At 37.9% G+C, this 23,114-nt stretch overlaps 2 protein-coding genes and 1 pseudogene across 2 annotated transcripts in view; 1 reads left to right on the top strand and 2 right to left on the bottom strand.

Annotated features, from left to right (window-relative positions):
- Positions 1 to 9,540, top strand: part of BTG3 (BTG anti-proliferation factor 3) — a 24,693-nt gene extending 15,153 nt beyond the window's left edge. Inside the window, exons 3-4 of the mRNA XM_004711309.3 lie at positions 529 to 730; positions 8,863 to 9,540. Of these exons, the coding sequence (XP_004711366.1) occupies positions 529 to 730; positions 8,863 to 9,102 (442 nt within the window). The 3' untranslated portion in view covers positions 9,103 to 9,540. The remainder of the gene's footprint in view (positions 1 to 528; positions 731 to 8,862) is intronic.
- A 118-nt stretch (positions 9,541 to 9,658) lies between these two features.
- CXADR (CXADR Ig-like cell adhesion molecule) overlaps positions 9,659 to 23,114 on the bottom strand; it is a 75,201-nt gene continuing 61,745 nt past the window's right edge. Inside the window, exon 9 of the mRNA XM_045284513.1 lies at positions 9,659 to 10,029. Within this exon, the coding sequence (XP_045140448.1) occupies positions 9,988 to 10,029 (42 nt within the window). The 3' untranslated portion in view covers positions 9,659 to 9,987. The remainder of the gene's footprint in view (positions 10,030 to 23,114) is intronic.
- On the bottom strand, positions 17,980 to 19,198 carry LOC101645553 (annotated as a pseudogene).

The following is a 23,114-nucleotide window of genomic DNA, read 5'->3' as shown; positions in this document are numbered from 1 at the left end:
ATTTGTAAATAATTTTTATTTATATATTTTATACCATCTGCTGTCTCCCTTCACCCACTTTTCTGGTGGGGGGTGTTGTATGTCGATCAGTATGATCAGTTCCCCCTTTCTTCCCCTTCTCCCCACACCTGCTTTGTTTTTTTATGGCAAAAAAAATTTGTTTTTAAGGTACTCTAATAAGAATATTATGTTGTATTACTGAGAGAACTTGTTTGTGGCTGTCCACTGATTACAAAGACATTTTAAACCTATTTTATTTGGAATAAACCCAGGCATATATGAATAGCATAGTAAAAGAATTTACTGCTTACCCTTGAAGACCACCTGCAGACAATTGTGGCTTGTTTGCTGGTATTTATGGAGCATGTATGGGGTTAGAATGTTGAATATGTAGGGTCAAGTTTGGGGTGGACTCCTACTTCGCATCAGTCTGATGGCATGTCCAGACCTGTTTGGTTGTTGTTATAAGCATTTCTTGCTTTTTAAACGTGACTTCAAGGTTTATTAAGGATTTTACTTTATTCTTAGATACGGGGAAAAAAACAATGCCTTCATTGTTGCCAGCTTTGAACATGAGGATGAGAACAAGGACGAGATCTCCAAGAAAGTTACCCGGGCTCTTGATAAGGTTACTTCCGATTATCATTCGGGATCGTCTTCTTCAGATGAAGATACCAGTAAGGAAGTGAAACCCAGTACAGAGACTGCAACTCCTAGCCCTGTGTACCAGGTAACCAAGTGACTACACATTGAAGAACATGAGCAGGGTTACTTCAGGAAGCCCCGCTCATGTTGCTGGGGATTCTAGATTGCACTTCATGCTTTTCCATACTATCGATCTCTGGCATGTAAGTAGACATCTTGGGTCACTTTATTGAAGATCTGGACTACACAGTAGTTCTAGTGAATATTTTTCCCAAAAAATGTGATAGTGTATAGAAAAGGCATGAGAAAACATTTTTTATGTTTTAAAATTCTTGAATTCAAATGTGAACGCTCAGTTTTTAGGTGGTTCTTAAGATTTCTGGATTTTTGGTCCATCCCACTTTTTTTCGTGATTAGAGAAAAACCATGTTGAATTATATTTTAGTTAATTTTTACTGTTTCCTTCTGCTTTAATGGTTGAAAATTCATATACCCACTGTGCATGCATTTACAGAATTAGTCATTTATTTTCTTAGACCTGACATGCCAAAAGCATTTAATGCCTTTAAAAGAATCTCAACCTGTGTAAATGTTCACCAAAATTACAATAAAATATATATTTTTAAAGTCAGAAAATTTTAAAGAGATGCTTTGCGTTGAGGCTTGTTCTACACATGATGTTGTTCAGTGTTGTCAAAGCAGTTTTTGTCTGCTCCTGCATAGTCTCATAGTCCTTGCTACATTCGTGTAATTTTTGCAGGCACGATTAATCCATCTCATTGAGGGTTTTGACTGAACTTTTGCTTTGTTAACTTTAAAGTATTTCTTCAGTTGTTCTCTCCAAATGACAGATATGTCCAAAATAAGTCAGAAGTCTCACTAGCCTCTCTAAAGAACATTCTGGATGTACTTCTCGGAAGTCTGATTAAAATGGCAGTTCACAGTATATTCCGTATTCTTCACCAACACCATAAATTTGAATGCATTTATATTCTTCAGCTTTCCTCTTTTATTGTCACAATTTTGCAAGCATATGAGGCAATTAAAAATACCCCGACTTCAGTCAAGCACACCTTATCCTCAAAGTGACATGCTTGCTTTTTAACAGTTTTAGAAGGTTGTTTGTTACAGATTTGCTCAGGGTTTGATTTCTTGATTGCCACGTTTATAAGTGTTGATTGTTGATCAACTTAGAATAAAAACCATAGTAACTTCAGTCTCTTCACTGCTTATGGGTCTAGTTGTGAGGGCTTTTGTCTCCTTCACTTTGGGGCTTAATACATGCTGAAAGTTACCATTTTTCATCAGTAAGTGTTCAAAGTTGTCTTCACTTTCCATAAATAAAGTTGTGGCATCTACATATCACGGATTGTTAGTAAGCCTTTCTCCCTTCTTGTTGCTATGTTCTTCATAAAATCCAGCTTCTTGGATTATTAGCTCAGCATTCAGATTGAGTTACTTAAGTAAAAATATACAATTTACCACAACCCTTTCAGGGTCCTCTTGTTCTATTAAAATGATTATTTTTTTTATCTATGCATAGGTTTCTTATGAGCACAATTAATTATTTTTTAAAATTTTTTTATAATTATTACATTTGACTACCTTTTGAGTGGGCAGAAATGTAGATCTCTTTCAATCAGTTAGCCATGTAGCTGTCTTCCAGTTACTGGGATAGACAAGAAGTGTATGTGTTTGTTTCCACCTGCTGAAATATTGCAATTGAAGTCTCAATTGGTATTTGTCAATTTGGGGAGTCTTGTTTTCACTAGTCTCCTCAGTGGAGCTTGTACTTCCTTCAGCACTGGTGGTTCTTGATCATATGCTGCCTCCTCAAATGGTTGAATGTCACCCAATTTGTTTTGCTTTGATGACTATATTTCTTCCATCTTTTGATGATTCCTGGACCATTCAATATTTCACCCATGGAATCCTTCAGAACTGTAACTTGAGACTTTTATTTTCTCTCTAGTTCCTTCAGCATAAGAAATGGTAATTATGTCATTCCCTTTTAAATTACTAGCTTCAGGTCTTTGTGCATTTCGTTATTTTCAGCCTTTTGGATTTGTTTTACTTGGGATATTTCTAGGTGGTATAGTCAGGTATACCTGCAGTGGTGTCTGCAGTTAATGGTTCTCTTTGTGAAGAACTTCCTCTAAGTACTTATAAGGTTGGTGTAGATTTTACAGATTCCTTTAATTTCTGCTTATTTGGAAATGCTCTAATTTTATTGTTATATTTGAGGGATGATTTTGTTGGGTATATGATTCTTTGTTAGCATTTTTTTTTCTTTCAAAGTTTTATGTTATCCTATTGCCACCTTGCCAACATAGTTCCTGTTAGAAATCAGAATTTAGTTTTCTTGTTGCTGTTCTCCTTTGTTGGTAACTTTCATTTTTTCACAAAGTGCTCTCAAGATTCTTTTCTTGTCTTTGGTTTTATAAAATTTGATTGTGATATGTTTTGGTGATTTTCATTTGCGATCTACTCTTTATAGTTCATTCACTTTTTTGAATGCTTGTCTTCTTGTGTGTTATGGTATTAGAGTAGTTTCCATCCAATAACTCATCAAAAAAATTTTTCTGTTTCTTAGGGGTTGTTTCCACAATTCTAATGTTATAGACGTATTCCTATTGGTGGTGGCCTACATAACTTTTAGGCTTTCATTGGATATTTTCTTTAATTAAAAATTAAACTGATTATCTAATTTACATATTATACAATTCAGTGTTTAAACATATTAAAAAGGTAGTACAATCAACATTACCACATTCAAGAACATTTTCTTAGATTTTAGAGCATTACTACATTTAGGAGCATGTCATTTCCCCCAACTTCCCTTGCTATAACATTAAGAAACTATTAATCTAATTATTGTCTCTACAAATTTACCTATCCCACATTCCATATAAAGAAAACGATATAAAAATAACGCCATGGGATCAGGTATTAGGCATCTAAGACCCACAACAAAATCATACCCAATGTGAATGGGGTTGCATGGAGTGGAGACCCAATGCCCATCTGTAGACAATTGGATATCCTCTCACAGAGGGGTCACAAGGAAGAGATGAGCCAGTCAGGGTGCAGTATAGACCGATGAAACACACAACTTACCTCTAGTTCTTTGGTGCTTCCTTCCCCCCACTATTATGTCATCAATTCTACCTTACAAATTGGATTAGACCAGAACACTCACACTGATAAGAGCCGGCAACACAGGGGATCCAGGATAGATAAACCATCAGGGCCAACAATGAGAGTAGAGATCCCAGGAAGATTAGGGGAGGGTGGAGGGAGAAAGGGGGATTCGATCACAAGGATCAATCTATAACCCAAGGGGATGAACAACGGAAAAGTGGGTGAGGGGCAATGGAGGATGATAGAAGGTATGAAAGTAATAATCTATAATTTATCAAGAGTTCGTGAGGGAAGGAGGGGGAAGAAATGAGCTGATATCGGGCTCAAGTAGGAAGAGAATTCTTTGAAAATGATGATGGCAGCAAATATGCTTGATACAATGGATGAATGTATGGATGTGATAAAGGAGATGTAAGAGCCCCCAATAAAAGTATTTAATTTTTAAAAATTATAATTTATTTAAAGTAGTTAACATTTGTCCAGAAGGAAAATGAATTATAAGATTACTGCTTGCAAGTGTTATTTTTTCCAGGCAAATAAAAATTTAATGTATTTGTTTTAAAAAAAATAACTCCAATAACAGTAACAAAATAAAACAAGAACCTCAATCAAAAAGCAGAAAGTTATAAAATTAGAACCAATTTTAACTTAATCTGCAACAACCCATTTTCTAGGGCATTCTATGTGATAGTGAGACTATGTACATGCCTAGTCTGTTGTCGTATGGGATTCACCAGAGGCTTAATCCATGTGGAGGGCCTTGCAAATGGATTTTGACATTTCACTGTCATCCTTGCCCTTTTGCAAACCAGGTGCTCAGAATTTAAGGTCGTATACAAATCCCTCCTCTGGTATTGGATTTTATAATTTACAATTCTTGACTCACACAGATTGGTGTGCATCTTCTCTGTGTACATAGCTGACACTTCACTTAGATGGTGGCTTGTTTTAAGACAATCCTGTTAAGACCCCAGATGCTATTCTTTTTGATAGCCACGCACCATCTGGTTTCTTCACACTCTGCTATAGCACCCATATCTTCAGAGACCTCTTCATGAAGGCCAGTTTCAAATTTGGAGGGTCATGTCATAAGAACGAATTGTTCTGTTTTTGAATTGTATGATGGGTGAATTATATGCCAATAAAACCATTAAAATAAAACTACTTGTTCTTAAATTAAGGCTATGATTAAGTACAAGCTCAAAATACATTTACATATCTATGACATATATGTCTCTGGTCCACTTTAGAGACGAGACATTACTATTTAACCAAGGACAGTATATGTGTATATGACCGCTTTTTAGGTTAAAATACATGGATTGTTGCTTGGGAAGATTTAAAACTTGTGACAGGACCTTATTAACATAAACAATGAGAGTTGTAGATTGACATAACTCAACGCTCATTAACAAAGGGAGAACTATGCCCCTGAACTAAGACACGTAACAAAGCAGAATTTGAAAATAACAAATAACATCATAGTTTTGAGTTGCCATTTATTGAACACCCTCAAAGAAAGAGATTTGAACCTAGAATAAGTAGTCTCTTCTCAGACACTCGAGCGTTTCAGTCTTAATTTCAAGAGAGTAATTCAATTCCTTTAATCTTCTACAGGTGTGTTTAAGATAGTTCACTTTGTGGGGTCTCCAGATCAGATTGTATGGAACAGAAGGAAAAAGTCTATATTCCTGGTTGCCTCCACCATGAAGCCTGGATCACTAACATCTGGGTAGAAGCTGTCAAAAGTGCTCCATTAGGAACATAATACTAGATGTATTCTCCCATTGGAAGGTGGGGGGGATTCATATAAGTAATATTATGTGTTTTTCCCAATGACAAGTTGACCACTTGATTTGCCCACTAACAAGTGAAACCACTTTCTCTGAGACAGGTTCCCCCAGCTCACCCCACTTCAGGACTTGAATTTCCATAAGGTTCATATCAACCTTGCAGGAGTGCCAATTGATTTGGGATGACAGTAACAATTTTGTGGCAGGAGCTGTTAACTTTTCACCATGCCCCCACCAAAGGGAAATGAGTCCTTTGTTAAAGTGATTTTAAAGGTGTGTAAGTAAGGAGGCAGTATAAGGATCATTAGGCAGGCACAACACCTCATTGCTTGTGAGACTGGATTAGATTACATGGCTGACCTGAGGATACATGCATTGGTGTTTATCCCTGTGGTAGTGTGTCATACAGCATTTGACCATATGCGATTGACTAACTTAGCTCAATAATGGTTTCCAGGTCTATCTATGTCATAAGATGTTTTGTAGTTTCATCAAATTTTTAGGGATTCCATTGTGTATGTGTACCAGTTTCTTTATCCATTCTTCTACTATTGGGCATTTGGGCTGTTTCAGGCTTCTTACTATGTGAACTGTGCCTTGATGAACGCGAGGGAGTATATGTTGTATGTCTCTTAATACGTTGGAGTATAAACCTTAGTTATAAGGGATTTCTTTTCTGGCAGTGTGCAAGAGGTCCAATATCTCCATACCTGCTTTGTTGTGTACTGCTTTTTGAATTGGACTTTCATTGTGGGTATAAGGCAGCGGTTCGCAACCTGGGGGTCACAACCCCCTTGGGGGTCAAATAGCCCTTTCACAGGGGTTGCCCGATTCATAACAATAGCAAAATTAGTTATGAAATAGCAATGAAAATAATTTTATGCTTGGGGGGCACCACAACATAAGGAATTGTATTAAAGGGTCATGGCATTGGGAAGGTTGAGAACCACTAGTATAAGGTGTTATCGTTGTTTTGGTTTGCATCTCCTGGATGACAAGCGATCATGGAACATTTTTTCATGTGTTAGCCATTTAAGTGTAATTTCTAGTGAACTGTCAGTTCCTGTCGTGTGCCCTTTTTAATTGGGTCATTTCTTTTTTTTTCTTATTGACATGTTGCAGAATTTTTTTGAATTCCATTTCAGGTAGTTTCAATGCTATTTCATCCTCAGAAAGTCTTCTGGCTCTGTGCTTTGGTCACTTGGTTTTGCCGCAATTCTGCCTTGTTTTTTAACTGAATTGAAATTGCCTTTTGTTTCTAACATAATAGGGTGTTTTATTTGTATTCAGTTGACCTTGTTATGTTGGTATATTCTTAGGCTCTCGCCACATGTCTCTTGATGAACTTAGTAGAGTTTGAGTGTGTAAACAATTAACTGCTTTTAACAGTTTTTCTTCAGTGACATCTACTGCTTTGTCCTTCCTGTGAAGCCGAGGTTTCCAGGATTATGACCTGTGTCTTTCTGGTCTTTTGGTAGAGGGTCTGTATAATGTGTCTGTCTAGTCTGCATAATCCAACATCTGGAAGCCTTGGCGGTGTACTGGTTACGCGTTGGGCTGCAATCCACATGGTTGGCAGTTTGAAACCATCAGTAGTTCTGCAGGACAAAGATTGGGCTTTCTCCTCCATAAACAGTTACAGCCTCAGAGAGGGGTTGCTGTGAGTCAGCAGTGACTCAGTGGCAGTGAGTTAAGTGAGTCTACCATCTTACTGGAAGTCCCAGCAGTTCCATTTCTAAATTCTTACCAAGAGAAATAAAAAGATGTCTAGAAAGCCTTCTAATGGACTGTTTAGAACAGCTGTATTCATAATAATAAACTAGAAACAAGTAAAATGCCCATTAAGCTGAATGGATAAACAGATTGTGATATATTTATACAGTATACTAATACTTGTCAATAAAACAGAAAAAAACTTGTGACCAACACACTGTAGAAGAACCATATAAACATTAGGTTTAACAGAAAAGAGGCAGGCACAAAAGCATACATGGAAAGTGAATCATTTTACATGAAGCTCAATAATGGGGAACTGTTCTCGTTACAAAACAGTGGTTGCCTGTGGGGTGTAAGGTTAACTAGAAAATGGCTTTCTATCTGCTCTCTGGCCATTTAAGAAGCTTCCCAGCACTTAAACATCAGCAACTGACCTCTACTGCCATCAAGTCAAAGGTGACTCATAGCAACCCACAGGACAGGGTAGAACTGCCCCTCTGAGCTTCTGAGACTAACTCTTTATAAGAGTAGAAGGCTGTCTCCCTCGAAGCCATTAGTAGTTTCCAAATGCGGACTTTGTAGTTAGCAGCCCAGTGTGTAACCACGATGCCACCAAGTCTCCTCTGCATTTCAATATAGAAAATAAAACTTTATTTTGCTATTATCTTGATATATAAGTCAGTAGTGTGATCTAAAATTCTGTATTGTTCCCATTATTGTAAGTCATCAAGAATTAATTGCGCTAACTTTATTTTAATATTGTGCTTTTGCATTTGTTTGGGTTTTTACTGCACTAGTTTTATAGCAAGACTTGAAAGCAACTTAAATGTCCCATTAATAGGTGACTAGTTAATTTAAATATGGTATGGTCATGGTAATACTATGTAACTGTAAAACAAGAATGAGGTGAAGGTCTTAATTAATATGAATGTCTGAAAAATATATGGTTATAAAGCACAAAGAGCAATATACAGAACGTGTGTATAAAAGTGTGCATATACAGTTAAATACAGGAAGCTATATAAAAAATTGATGAGTATTTCTTGCCTCAGAGAAGGTAATTCAATTTTAATAAGTCAAATACAGAAGAAATTTTTACTGTACAGAACCAGGCAGCCTTACTTGTTTCCCACGGTTCAAACTCATGGGTTTGAACCACTAATTTTATCATTAGCAGCCAAATGTGTAATCTTTTGTGCCACCAGGTTCCTAAACTGACAGCTTTAACTAAAATATCAGTGGGTAGTGTATTGGGTAGTGAGTATGAATCGGTGGTGGTGAAGTAATGTGGAGAGGGACAGTGAGAATGGTAACAGCATGAAGACTAACCAGTTCCATTGTGCTGTACTTGTATAAAATTGTTGAATGTGTATATGATCCCGTGCATATTTTCACATAGTAATGTATTGCTTATTGCATGAGGTTCTTATAATATAGTTTAACATTTAAGAATGTTACTTGGGTTTTGGGTGGATGACTGGAATTTGGGAGGACACAGTGGTAACATACACTATGATTGCTTTCTCCATTGAATTAACTTAAGGTTATTTGTTTGTTTTTTAAACAGATTTCAGAGCTGATATTCCCACCTCTTCCAATGTGGCATCCTTTGCCCAGAAAAAAACCAGGAATGTACCGAGGGAACGGTCATCAAAGTCACTACCCACCTCCAGTTCCATTTGGTTTTCCAAATCAGGGAAGGAAGAATAAACCTTATCGCCCAATTCCAGTGACATGGGTACCTCCCCCTGGGATGCATTGTGACCGAAATCACTGGATTAATCCTCACATGTTAGCACCTCATTAGCTTTTTTTTTTTTTTTTATTCTGTTAGTGTCATGTTGAAAGACAGGATAACCTTGACTGTGTTCAGAGTTCATATTCATAGTAGTAAAGTTAGGTGGACTAAACCATCAAACTTATTTTTATAGAGAAGTTACTGAGAATAATCTTTTCTTATATATATATATACATGCACTTTAGATATATTGATATAGTTTGAGAAACTTTATTAAAGTTAGTCAAGTGCCTGAGTTTTTAATATTGGACTTGAGTATTTATATATTGTGCATCAACTTTGTTGAATGTGATAACACTGTAGGAGTGGACAATCTGTTTTAGCACCTTTGAGCATTTATTTTATGGAAAGTGTAAGTTATTTATACACGCAGATACCTATTTTATGTTATTGTTTAGAAGACTTGCTTAAAATCATGTAGTTGCAAATAAAAAATAGTCTGAGGCATGACAATGTGTTTCTCTTCTGTGCATAAAACAGGTAAGGAGAAAGCAAAAGGTTTGTTCCATTTCAACATGTTTAATTAGCAAAAAAAATAAACATTAAGGATTTCAGAATTTTATTTAAAAAATTCAACTTATTTTCATATATAAAATCAACTGTTTTCCCCAAATGGTACAATATCAAAAGATGCATAAAAAGGTATAAGATTAATGGAAAGCAATTGAAAATATAAAAATAGTAAAGCATCTTTACTGTCAAAGTTACTAAAGATTTTCCTAATTTTGGTATTACATTTGACTGACATGTCTAATGTCATTTATAAAGCAGAAATGTTCTTGTTCTTATACTCTCTCTGCCTTGTAAGAAAGCATTTTCCCATACGTTAAAGTATTTAGTAAATACTAAAATCGAACAGTAGAATACTTAGGATTCTTCAGTAGTTCTTCACATTTATACCACTGTAATCCCATCAGTCCTGTAAGCGTACTTCAGCTACAAAACAAAACAAAACAATCTGAGTTTGGATTTTTTCCCCTCCAAAGTTAAGCTTTTAACTGACATTTTTTTAATCACTTAAATCCTTTTTAAGTTATAGTCTAAAACCATGGGAAGACCTTAATTATCCCAAAATTACCTGTTATTGCCTGTTATTTTGGGGGGCAACTCGTTAACTTTTGGGTAAATTTCTTAAATATAGAATACAGAAAATTATACAAATCATAAGAATCTAGCTCAATGATAGCAAAATGTCAGCTCAGTTTACTGGGGCATTTAAAGGGTTTTCAACTTCATCAGAAAACCCAGTTTTTTTTACCTTGGAAATTCAATTTTGATTGTAAAGCCATGTACAACTTTCAATATATTTTAAACCTTAATTTCCCCTATTTTATCCTGAAAACATAGTAGGTTTCTATTCAAACTGAGCGGAACAGATCATTTTATTTTGGTTTAGATGCACGTTTACAAAACAAATGAGTTTCCCATTCAACAAAGTATACATAGATTATTGTGAGAGGTTGATTGCAATCTCAATGTGTCAGAGCCCTTCTATCTTGATTCCCCATTCCCATTCATTCAGCTTTTCTGCTGGGCAAATATGGCCTTTTTGTCTAACATAGTTGAATATTCCTCATGGATAGTCACCAGCCTATTATGGGGGTGGGTCAATTCTAAATTTTAAAGGGTATATAACGACCATAGTCTTAGGGGTTTTACCTGTCTTTATAATACGTTTGATCTTACCAAGATTGTAAATATCTTAAACAATTTTCTTACTCTGGGATCATGGTCAACACGGTTGGTAGTGGTAGCTGGGCATTACCTGGATTTATCCTTGGAGAGCCTGTGGTCCTTTAGTTCTTTGGACTACTAATTGTTTTCCCTGAATATTTGGTTTTTTCTTTGTTCCAGATGGGAAGAGACAAAGTTATATCTTAAGATGGTTACTCAGGGCTTTCCAAGTCCTCAGACATATTCAATAAAGTAGGATGCAGAACATTTTCTTTAGGGACATGTCATGCCCAATGACCTTTATGTCCCCCTGAGACTATGATCCCTAGCCCACAAGCCCAGTAAGTAACTATCCCATGAGATCTTTGGTTATGGCTAACAAATTTTCCTGACTTTGCCCCATGTGTACTTCTATATATTTGGATGTATTTGCAGCACATACGAATATGTAGAAGTACATGGCAGACCTATATATGTGTTTGGGTGACTTATACCATCTGACACCTGTTCATTTTATATATTGCATTATTACTGTTGTTCCAGGATTTGATTTTGCATGTAATTAAATTTGTTGTTACTGTCTTTTACTTTGTTGTATTTCTTAGTGTTTTCCTTTGCCGTGGCCATGTTGTGCTGACTTCCTCCACTTTGTGTATTCTTTCTCTTCACAGTTAACACATCTGCCATCCAGCTAGTGATTTTTTTCCTTCCTGCCTCCAACATTCCCTGGTAACCATCTGTTTCTGTGTGAAACATTTTCTTGACTCTTTGTAATAGTGGTCTCGTATGGTATTTGTCCTTTAGTGATTAATTTCCTTCATTATGTCCTCCAGGTTCATCCATCTTGTGAGATGCTTTACAAATCCTTTATTGTTCTTTAACATTGCATGTGGATGTGCTAGTATAATTCATCTGTTGATTGGCACTTAAGTTGTTTCTCTGTTTTTGCTATTGTGTGTGAATAGGGCTACAATGAACATGTATGTGCATAACCTCTTTTTGATAGTCAGTGTCCTCACATACTTAGAGACCACACAGTTTTGTGATAACGATGACAGAATAGTAGGTAATCACTATAAAGGTGTCATGTTGAGTATAATTATCATGGTCAACAAATTGCATTCTTAGGGTTTGTGAGTTCTGTAAGTAAAGAGTAGATGAGAATTCAGAAACCTAATAGCTATATTGCCAAGAAAGGAAGCACTCTTTTTGGCACACACCAGACCATTCTTTGCACCTTATATTACAGGAAAAAAAACACCTTTTTTTTAAGGACTTCAACTGTTCTTTTTTGAGGAGGCAATTCAATTTATAACAGATACTCGGAAAGAATTGACTACTTTGGAAGCATTCCACACATAGCACCTTCACAAGAACCAATTCATTCTGGAGGCCAAAGTAAAAGGGAAAATACATGCATAACTATATCCAGGAAATTGTATAAAGGCATGAAACCATATAGACATATAAAAGACTCCAAATCTTTACAGGAACAACTTCACCAATGATTAGTCATGGGGGGAAAACCACACAAAAATAATTATGTGTGAAATTATGTAATTTAATGTATTTTAATTTGTACAATATCTATTATTAATAATGTTGCCTTTATGATCGGCTCTAATTTTTTGTTTTTTCGTTATCACATACTTGGTGATTCAGCATGAGATGTTAGTGCTCCTGCCAAATTTTTCCATGTAACTTCTGTAATCTGTATTTTAGTGTGTTAGTCAGTAGTGCTGTGAGTATCTTGGGGACACACCACCCTGTATTATAAAATGAGCTTTAGGGCTTCGCTTCATCACAGTGGGATGTTGGCACGTAAGCACAATAGTAATTGCTCATGCATTTCCTTTAAAATGTGTGTACTTGATTCCCTGCACACAGCCTCACTACCTCCCAAATTAATAGCATTGTAGTTCATCTTCGACATTCGCTAAGATATAGATTACAATGAAAACTCATTATTAGGACTTGTAGCAAACAAATCAAAGCATTTAAGGGTGGCTGGTGGTTATCAAATAATCAGCATAAATTAAAAGTATTGCATTTAGTTGTTTGTTTCTACCCTGAAAAAAGAAGAGCTAGTTATAGAAATGACTTACAGGAAAAACAAGTATAGTCATGGATCACTTGTATAAATTTTGTAAGACATGGAAATAACATTATTACTTAAACAGCCATCCATTGATTGAAAAAAGCTATATATAATATGAACATTCAGGAAATATGCTAAGCATCTATCTGAGAGAGAAGTTTAATAATGCCTACATACAATTTTACTGTCACAGCAAACAAATATCTGTAAAGTTATCAATGTCAATTGTAATTAAAGGCAAATTAAAAGCATAATTACAAGACAGTAATGTGAATGACAGTGTACAGAGCCGTTTAAAAGGGTATAACATCGTTTGATACTTAAAATTTTAATGTGCGTATTTTTGGACCAGAAATTTTTGTTAGATCACCCTCTGAAAAATTTCATTCCAACATTGTTTCAGATGGCAAAATACTCAAAACACAAATCGCTATTAATAGACGGGCAGTTAAGTAAATGTTATTCATCCATGCAGGGAACTACCATGGACAAACCATAGCAGGGCGTTACAATACCAGAGTACGTTAAGAATTGGCACCACACAGAGACTCAGAGGGCTGAGGAGATAACCCCTAAACTCTACTAATGGTTATTCTGAGATTAGTAATAATAGTGTGAGGGATTACAATAAAATAGTATCTTGGTATTATTTTGGTTTACAATTTCAATGAAAAGGCACACAGCTATAAAAGTATTGGCCACAAGAGGGCATGAGATTTTCTTTTTCACCTTTCAAGCTAAAGGTTGTTTGCAAATAATGTTCTCCCTTCTCCATGAAAAGCATTAATGGTTCAGTTAAAGTCACTGATTTCTTACAAATTTACATGTAGAACTATTGATAAGAACTTTAGAGTCAAGTATCTTTTGTCTTTTAAATTATCGTTTTTAATAAAAGGATTGTTCATGTAAAAATAGTTAATATATAAAAGCAGAATGAAAGGCAATTCAGATCGGCTATAATTTCTCTTAACAGAAATTAATCACTGTGTTGATAATTTAGTGGATAAACTCAACCCAAACCCTATTGCAAAACTCAAGGACTTAATCTTGCTTGGATCCATAATTAGTGCTTATAGAAGCAGCAGTCAAGAAATAAAGGAGGTATTGCATTGGGCAAATTTGCACAAGGCCTCTTTAAAGTATTGAAGAGCAAGGATGGAACTTTGAGGACCAAGGTGTGCCTAACCCAAACCTTGGTATTTTCAATGGCCTTACATGTATGAAATGTATGAATTAGGAAGAACCCAGAAAGATTGGTGCATTTGAATTGTGATGAAAAGTTATTTAAAAGACCATGGCCTGCTAAAAGGATAATCTGACTTGTAAGAAATACAGCCAGAATGCTTCTTAAAAGCAAGGATGGTGAGACTGCCTCAGGACTTTGAACATGTTATCAGGAGGGACTGTCCCTAGAAAGGGCCATGGTGTATCATAAAGTAGAAAGGTAGCAAAAAAGATGAAGACCCTCAACAAGATGTACTGATCGTGGCTGCAACAATGGTCTCAAACAGTTGCAAGGATGACGCAGGTCTGGGCATCGGTTCATTCTATGGTACTGAGGTTTCCGAGAGTTGGAAATGACTCAGTGGCACCTAATAACTGCTGTCAACAAGCTGGACCGTATCTTGGGAGCAAGACTTTAAATGTACACATTTGCAACACCATTAATAGTCAAATGTTCAAATAAATCTATAATTACCTGAGAGTTTGTTTTCTAAGATGGAGTGAGCAAAGTGTACAGGTGACCTGCATGTGAAGATTAAGCAATATTAGCTTAGTGGAGCTGCTACTTGCCAAGTCAGTACAAAGCCGCCTTACACTTTGCAATAGAAAAATGAGGCTTTCTATTCCAGTAAAGATTTACAGCCTTGGAAAACCTGTGCGGGGTTGCTATGAATTACAATCAGGCTGCCATGAAGTGGGGTTCTTGTTTGTTGGGTCCCACAATATTCTGATTACTTGCATTTAATTATAGTAGACCAGTAATTAAAACGTGTACCTAAAACTCATGGTTTCCTAGTGACTCAATAGCGACCTAGTGTTAAGCACTTTATATGATGATCATACGGGATAGATATATCATGCGGGATATAGCTTGTTACTACTTCATTTGCTTAGTGGCAGAGACAACCTGTATCTGTCTAGTTGCAGAACCCGCACTCTTAACCACTGTACTTCTAACATCCCTTCTGTTTATCTTAAATTGACTGCAAAGCATAAACTTCCTACACAAAATAATTGTATAGAGTTAGGAATAAACATTTTTCTACTATGTAAGCCTTGAAAGTACTAACTGGTGACCACAATCAATCTCTTTCTAGATAGGAATAAACGAAGAAATAGATTTTTACTTTGAGAGATCTTACATCCAAGAGTACTACTGTATTTCTGCCCAGGAGGGTATTTTACAGAGATCAAACTAGGCTATAATGAGATCTTTCTGGAAGCATCTGTAAATTGTCTTTTATTTATAGAATGGGTGCAAAGAGGAATTATATGTGATAACTGCAGTTGTATTCTTGTTTTCTCTTCTGTACCATGACATTGGGCAAATGGAAAACACGCAGAATTTGACTCTTACCTAGCACTTGTTTAGTCATTAAAATATAACACTCACTGACACCCGGGGGGAGTGGTGTTAACCTCAGAAGGTAAATGTGAGCTGATGGTATTCTTGATGGTACAGAAGGGATAAAAGTAATATGTGTGCTCTGGAGATAAGTAATTTGAAAGACACAATCACTCTTAGAGTTAATCTCTCAAAATTATGGTGTGTCTTTCTTGTGGCATCCTCCTCTACACCCAATCTCACTCCTTGCCATTGAGTAGTTCTAATTCAGTGGCCCTCTAGGGCCAAATAGAACTGCCCCTTTGAGTTTCAAGACTTGAGATCTTTACAGGAAGAAGAGCCTCATCTTTCTCCCACAGAGTGACTATAGAGATTCAGAGATTCGAACTGCTGATCCTGCAGTTTGCATCTTCAATGCATAGCCTACTACACCACTATCTCCTCCAACCCCAGATACTTAAATTTAAAATGTGATCTAATTCAACATTTAAAATAGCCAAGGTTTGGCCGGTAGGGGTGGGTTGTGTCTGTTACAAAATTAGAACTGCTTATATGAACTCTCATATCACAATTATCCTTTGCTCATAATATTACAAGAACGTTAAAACTTCATATACTTATTCAGACCCCTATTGGTACTATAAAATACACCTTTCCTTGGTGCTGGACATAGCAGAGTACTGTATTTCCTCGTGTAATTATTTTGTGGTCTAGTGTTTCTGTGAAAAACTCACATGGCATCAGCAGATTAAAAGACTGGGAGTGGCTCTGATGGAGGGCTATGTTTTCGCAACAGTGTGCAAGTTTCGGTCATGGGTAGTTTATCCCCCGTTCTCCCAGGACTGCAGCGCTGACAGTTCTGGGAGCTTATGAAAGGTCTCTGTTTAGCAACATTAAAAGAACACTGTGCCAAGAATCCAACATTGAACTTAAGGAGAAGTATGGGACAGCTAACTTACGTATATGTACTAGGTACATGCCTTCAAGTTCAAATTAACTCATTTTCTTCATTAGTTCATGCCAATTCCATAAAATTGCTCTAGTTAAAAAAAAAAAATTGCTCTAGTTAAGCACTCCAGCATCTTAAGAAGCTAAAGATACCCTGAGGAGAAACGCATGATGACGCATGTGGTGATGGGCTGCTATGAACAGTCGCTGCTAATTATTATCATTGACAGTGATTGCTGAGACTATCAGGTGATAAACATAATGGCGGTAACATCCCTGCCTTTAAGAAGTCTGACATCTGTTTCAGACAAATGCTCCTGGGTGTCATTTTGGCAGGGAGAAGCTGCCAGAATTTTTTTTTTTTTTTGCCATTGGTTAGCAGCACTAGATCTCAAGCTCTCAGTCCTAATCTAAGGAGCTTCACAAAGTTTGTGGGGAAATGGGATGAAAAGATATTGGGATATTTTCATGAACTTTTTCACACCCAGTTTTATGTCTCACTACCCTAGTTCCTATTAAAATTGAAGTCACATTCTTGAGGCGCTTGAATTACATATTCATGAATCCTAACTCTGTTTCCAGGCCAGTCATTTCTCTAATATTCCCAAGGCGTATGAGGGGGTACTACAAACAACAAAAACGACAAAACAATCATCACCTTCAACGTACTCTCCATGACACTTAATACGTTTGTCAAATCTGCGATTCCATTCTTGGAAACATTTTTCAAACTACTCTGGATAGCTCACAGCACCTCCCTCGTTTTTTCTTCTCTTTTAAGTCCTCAAATCTCTGCCCTTTCTGTCCCTCTGTATCCGTGGAAACAGAAGTCGCAGGGAGCAAGTTCCTGTGAGTAAGGTGTGCGGGGTAAGAGGCATGCTGTTGTTTGCCAAACACTGGTGCACTGAGATGGCTGTATGAGCAGGTGCATTGTGATGGCAAAACCAGTCCTCTATCTGCCACAAAGCAGGCAATCTGTTCAGAACCTCTAAATAGAAAGCTTGATTAACAGTCTGACCTGGTGGAACAAACTCCAAATGCACTGAGTAAACATTTTCATCCATCCAGAAAGTTGATGGACATCCAGAACGAGGTTTGTCTTCAACATTTCGCCATTTTTAAAAGGAGAAAATCACTTGTACACTTTTTAAAATAGCACTGTCCTTGCAAGCTATGTTCAACATCATAAGAGTTGCTGCAGCATTTATCCCAAGCAGGAAACAAAATTTTAGTGTCTCATGTTGTTCACTTAAACCGGCCATCACAAAGGAGGAAAACTGATTTTATGAAGAAATTCACTGTGACCAGAGGGAACTTTTCTTAGCGACACCATAGGGTGTACTAACTCAGAGTGAGCTGCTCGATGCACACTATGAAATCTCCATTCCACCAGCGCAATTGTGTTTTGGGGGGTACGCTGTCCTATATTCATTTACCTATCCATTGAGACCATTTGAGTATTAAATGTGTCCAGCTCTGTATGTTCCAATTGAACTCTTGAAATCGTTTTATAACTCAGGCTTCATTTCTCTCTACATTCTGTGGTTTCTCTATAGGTCATTAAAACCCATCTAAAAGCTGATTTCCTAATTTTTTTTTATTGGGCACAACGAATATAAATGACCTTGATATTCTTGTCTTCTGAGTTACCGCTAGTAGGAACTAGTGGGAGAGGGGGAAACATGGGTGTGGGGTGAAGAGCTGGCTTGACGCCTGGAGGTCTGGTCCGCTTAGTTTTATATTGGAAGGGCTCCTCGCTGGTCTCGTGGAGAAGACACGCATCTGTCACCGCGAATGGGTCACAGTTGGCGGAGGGGCGGCGGCCTTCAAAGTAACCCGTCTTCTCCTGGCCTGCAATCCGAGGAATGCGGATGCTGGCGCCTTGCTTGGCCACGCGGAAAAGTCCTTGATGGAGGTTTCCTGGGATCCCGTGAGGCGCGGGGCGTTGTCCAGGCCCCCTTTGGGGTTGTAGGCGTGGACGTGGTATTGGTGCCGCTTGCTTAGCCTCGATGGACTCCTCAATGTACTTCAGACCATTCTCTTCCCACATGGCCTGGGTGCTGAAGTTGGTATGACAGCCTGCACCATTCCAGTTCCCAGGGATGGGCTTAGGTCTTAGGATCGAAGGTTCCTATCACTCCCAAGTCTTCACACACACGGTGCAGGATGAAGCGGGCCACCCAGAGATGATCCCCCATGCCCATTCCTTCACAGGGCCCTATCTGGAACTCCCACTGGGCAGGCATGACCTTGGCATTCGTCCTGCCAATCTTGAGACCAGCATACAAGCAGGCCTGGTAGGGAGCCTCCACAACGTCCCTGCCCTAGGCTTTGTCTGCCCCCACACGGCAACAATACGGACCTTGGGGTCCAGGAAAGCCATTGGAAGGCCAACCAAAGGGGTGCCCATCTGTCCGCAGGAGGGTGTACTCCTGCTCCATTCCAAACCAGGGGTGTTGACTGATCACCATGTCCATAATCCGTTCACAGGTGTGCCTACAGGTTGGTCTCTGCAGGCTTTCGGTTGTCCATAAAGACTTCACAGAACACCAGCTTGTTGAGGTGCCTGCGGAACGGGTCCCGGAACATGGCAACAGGGACGAGATGCATGTCACTGTTGGAGCCTTCAGACTGGAAAGTGCTGGAGCCGTCCAAATACCACTCTTCCACACACTGGGCGTTCGGGTTTTGCATCGGAGCCCTTCTCCAGTGCCATCGATCCAGATATACATGGCACGGACTTTGTCGCCCTGAGGCAGAGCCATGTGCATCTGCTTGACACCTTTGTTCAAGTGGGAACTGCATGAGGTGGCCATGGTGGAAGGTGTTCTGGGCTGCTGACCGGCTGGAGGGAGGGCAGGTGGCAAGAGTGAGGTGAGGGGCGGAGGGGAGGCCTGGTGTACGGACAGCTTACGAGCTCCACTCCACTCCTATGCTCAGCTCTGCCTTATTTCAATTTTTAATCTTCAGCTTTACATTTTTTATTTAGTTCTGCATTTGTGATTCACTTGCCAACTAGCATGTTACCTAGATTCTAATAGCCATTCTAATTGTTGCATGGTTAAACAGGCCTATTTTAAAACTGAATTCTTATTATAAATTGTGGGTTATATTCCAAATTAACTTTGTATTCAGTAGTTTTAACTACTAATCAACCCCCCAAATAGTTTGCCCTTTACTAGCTCCTTGATTTCTTATCCACAGTCTTATGCTATTGCTTTATCTTCTAGCCCTCCCTTGATAGTCTCCAAAATCTGTTGCTTTTGGTATGAAAGCTGTTACCTTGTTCGCTACCCGCCCTGCCCTCTTATAACAGTGTTCGCAGGTACTTGTCCTTTTGTGATTGGCTAATTTCACTCAGCATGTTTTCCAGGTCCATCCATGCCAGGAGATGCTTCAGGGTTTTGCCATTATTTTATAGCCATGTATAGTATTTCAGTGCGTGTAAGTACATTTCTTTATTCATTCTTTGACTGATGGACACCTAGGTTGTTTCTACTTTCTTGCTATTGTGAACAGAGCTGCAATGAACATGGGTATGCACAAAGCCAACACCTACTGGTGTGACTACTGTTTCTTTAAGATACATACCCAGCATAGAGATTGCTGAATCATAAGGAATTTCTATTCCCGATTGTTTAAGGGACTGCCTGACCACATTACACAGTGGTTTAAAACATATTTGTTCCCATAAACCGTGTGAGGGTCCCAGTCTCTCTGAAGCATCTGCAGCATGTTCTTTTCTTTTGTGTTGTTTGTGCTGTTATTGTCAGAGTAAAGTAGTATCTCATTTGGCAAAGATCATGAACATTCTTTCATGTTTGTTGTCCATTTGGATGTCATTTTGTTGAACTGTGTGTCTTTGTCCACTTTTTAATTGGATTACTGGTCTTTTTCTTATTGAGGTAATCTAATTCAAGATTAGTAACTTGTCCACTGTGTTGTCAAAAATATTTTCCCACACCGTGGGTTCTCTTTCTCTTTTGATTCATGTAAGTGTCCAGTCTCCTATTTTGTCTTCTGCATTTTATAGTGTATCTATGTCCAACAATAAGGCCCTTCACTTTGTCCCTATTTTCTCACGGTTGATTTTTATAGCTCTAGGATTTAAATTTAGATCTTTGATCCATCTTGAGTTCTGTTTTGTACAATGGGTTGAAGTAGGGTCATGTCATTCTTCTGCAAATAGAAATCCAATTTTGCCAGCACCATTTGTTGAAGAGTCCGTCTCTTTCCCACTTTGTTTTTTGGCCCTTTGTCAAAGATCAGCTGTGTGTAGCTAGATGAATTTATTTCGGGGTTCTGTAGTCTATTCCATAGGTTGGTGTTTATCATTATACCAGTACCAGGCTGTTTTAATCTCTGTGTCTGTGTACATTTTTTAACATCAGGAAATGTAGAGGTCTCCTACTTTCTTCTTCTTGCTGGTCTCTTCCTTTTCCTTAAAAAGTTAGTAATTAGCTTTCCCATTTCTCTTAAGAATGAAGTTGGGATCTGGATCAGAATTGCATTACAGTTAATAGATGGCTTTGGGTAATATTGACAATTTTACATTACTAAGCTATTCCTCCATATTTGTAGGTCTCTTTTGTTTTCTTCTAGTGTTCTATAGATTTCTTTGTATAAGTCTTTAGTTTCTCTGGTTAGATTCATTCCTAAATGTTTCATCTTTTGTGTGGCTATTGGAAATGTTAGCTAGCAGCCCTGGTGGCATTGTGGGTTATGCATTGGGCTGCTGCTAATCACAAGGTCAGCAGTTCAAAACCACCAACCGCTCCTCAGAAGATGAGGCTATCTACTCCTGCAGAGTTGCAGTCTCACAAACCCATAAGGGAAGTTCTACTGTCATGTAGGAGTTGGAATCGACTTGATGAGAGTGAGTTTGAATTTTTTGTTTAGTTTTATTGTAAATGGTGTTGTTTTCCTTATTTCTTTTTCAGAGCTCTCTTCCTTATTCCAAAGGAATCCAATTGATTTTTTGTGGGTTAATCTTGTATTCTGCCACGTTGTCAAATCTCTGGACGGCTTCCAACATTTGTCTAGTGTTGGGGTTTTTCTATGTATAAAATCGTATCATCTGCCAACCGTGATAGTCTCACTTCTTTGCTAATCTGTATTCCATTTATTATTATTTATCTGTCTAGATAGAAAGCTATCTAGATCTATCTACCCATCTACAAGCTCTGGCTAAGAATTCCAGAGCAATGCTGAATGAGTGGTGATGAGGGCATCCTTGTCTGGTTCTTGTTCGAAAGGGGAAGGCCTTCCGTTGGTCTTCATTGAATGAGATGATGGCCATTGGTTTTGTGTATGTGGCCTTTATTGTGTGGAGAAATCTCTATTCCCAATTTGCTGGATGTTTTCGTCACAAATGGAGGTTGCTGTTAGGTACCGCCTAACAGAGCGAAATACTGCCTGATCCCCTATGCCATCCTCAAAACCGCTCCAGTTTGAGTCCGCTGTTGCAGCCACTCTGTCAATCCATCTCACTGGGACCTTCCTCTCCTTTGACTCTCCTTTAGCAAACATGATGTTCTTCTCGAGGGACTGGTTTCTCTCGACAAGATGTTCAAAGTACAGAAGACGATTTCTCTCCATCCTTGACTCTAAGGAACTTCTTCCAAGACAGATCAGTTTGTCCTTTGACCACTCATGGTACTTCACATATTCTTCAAACAATTCAAACACATAGATTCTTCTTTGGTCTTATTTTAGTATCTTTGCTTGGTTTTGGCATCAGGATTATACTTCATAAAATGGCTTTGAAAATTTGCTGTAATTTTCTATATTCTAGAATAGTTTATGTAAAATTTGTGTCAACCCTTCTCTAAATGCTTGGTAGAATTTCCCAGTAAATTCTTTTTCTAATGTGGGAAGTTTTTTAATGACCAGACCTATTTCTTCTTTGTGATGGGTTTGAGATTTTCTACCTCAGAATGTGGTAACGGGGATACAAATTTATCTATTTCCTCTAGGTTTTCCAATTTGTTGGTAGTATAGTCTTTCACAGTAATGTTAGCTAGGACTATTTATACTTTCACATTTGTTTTTCCACATTCCTAGATCATAAACCTCCAATTGAAAACATAATGTCCCTAAAGCCCCCTCCGGACAACCAATACATTCACTGTTAAACTGATAATCTGTAAGATAATCAAGGTAAACCCACAAACACCCCTATACAAGTATGTACAGAGCCATTTCTAAAACAAGGATTGACTGCAGTTTCATTAGACAGGGGGCATCAAAAAGTGCAAATTTTATTTTAGTTTTTGAAATTTTATTGTTTTTAACGTCATTTTCCCATGAACTTTGGAATGTTCATTTATATACCATTGTACTTTAGAATTTTGTTCCCTGAGTACTGTATATACTCATGTATAAGCCGAGTTTTTCAGCACATTTTTAATGCAGTTTTTGTGGTAAAATTAGGTGCCTCAGCTGATATTCGGGTCGGTTTATACTTGAGTAAATACGATAGCTTAGTATTATGGGTTGAATTATGACCCCCACCCTCAATGTCTTAAAAGTCTGAATCCCTATCCCTGTGAATGTGACATCGGTTAGAAATAGGGTCTTTGAAGATGCAATCTGTTAACATGAAATTATACTGGAGTATAAGTTTCACCTAGATCCAGAATCCTGAATTCGCACGTCAACCTCCTAAATTGGGAGAAACTAATTGTGTTTTCTAAAGCCGCCATTTATCCTACTTCTATCATAAGAGGATCA

This window comes from Echinops telfairi, unplaced genomic scaffold (genome assembly GCF_000313985.2).
Source record: "Echinops telfairi isolate 266 unplaced genomic scaffold, ASM31398v2 ScPeMD7_7469;HRSCAF=8507_0, whole genome shotgun sequence".
Classification (NCBI taxonomy): domain Eukaryota; kingdom Metazoa; phylum Chordata; class Mammalia; order Afrosoricida; family Tenrecidae; genus Echinops; species Echinops telfairi.
The sequence above is the reverse complement of the archived record's forward strand: the minus strand, read 5'-3'. Positions and strand labels throughout refer to the sequence as shown.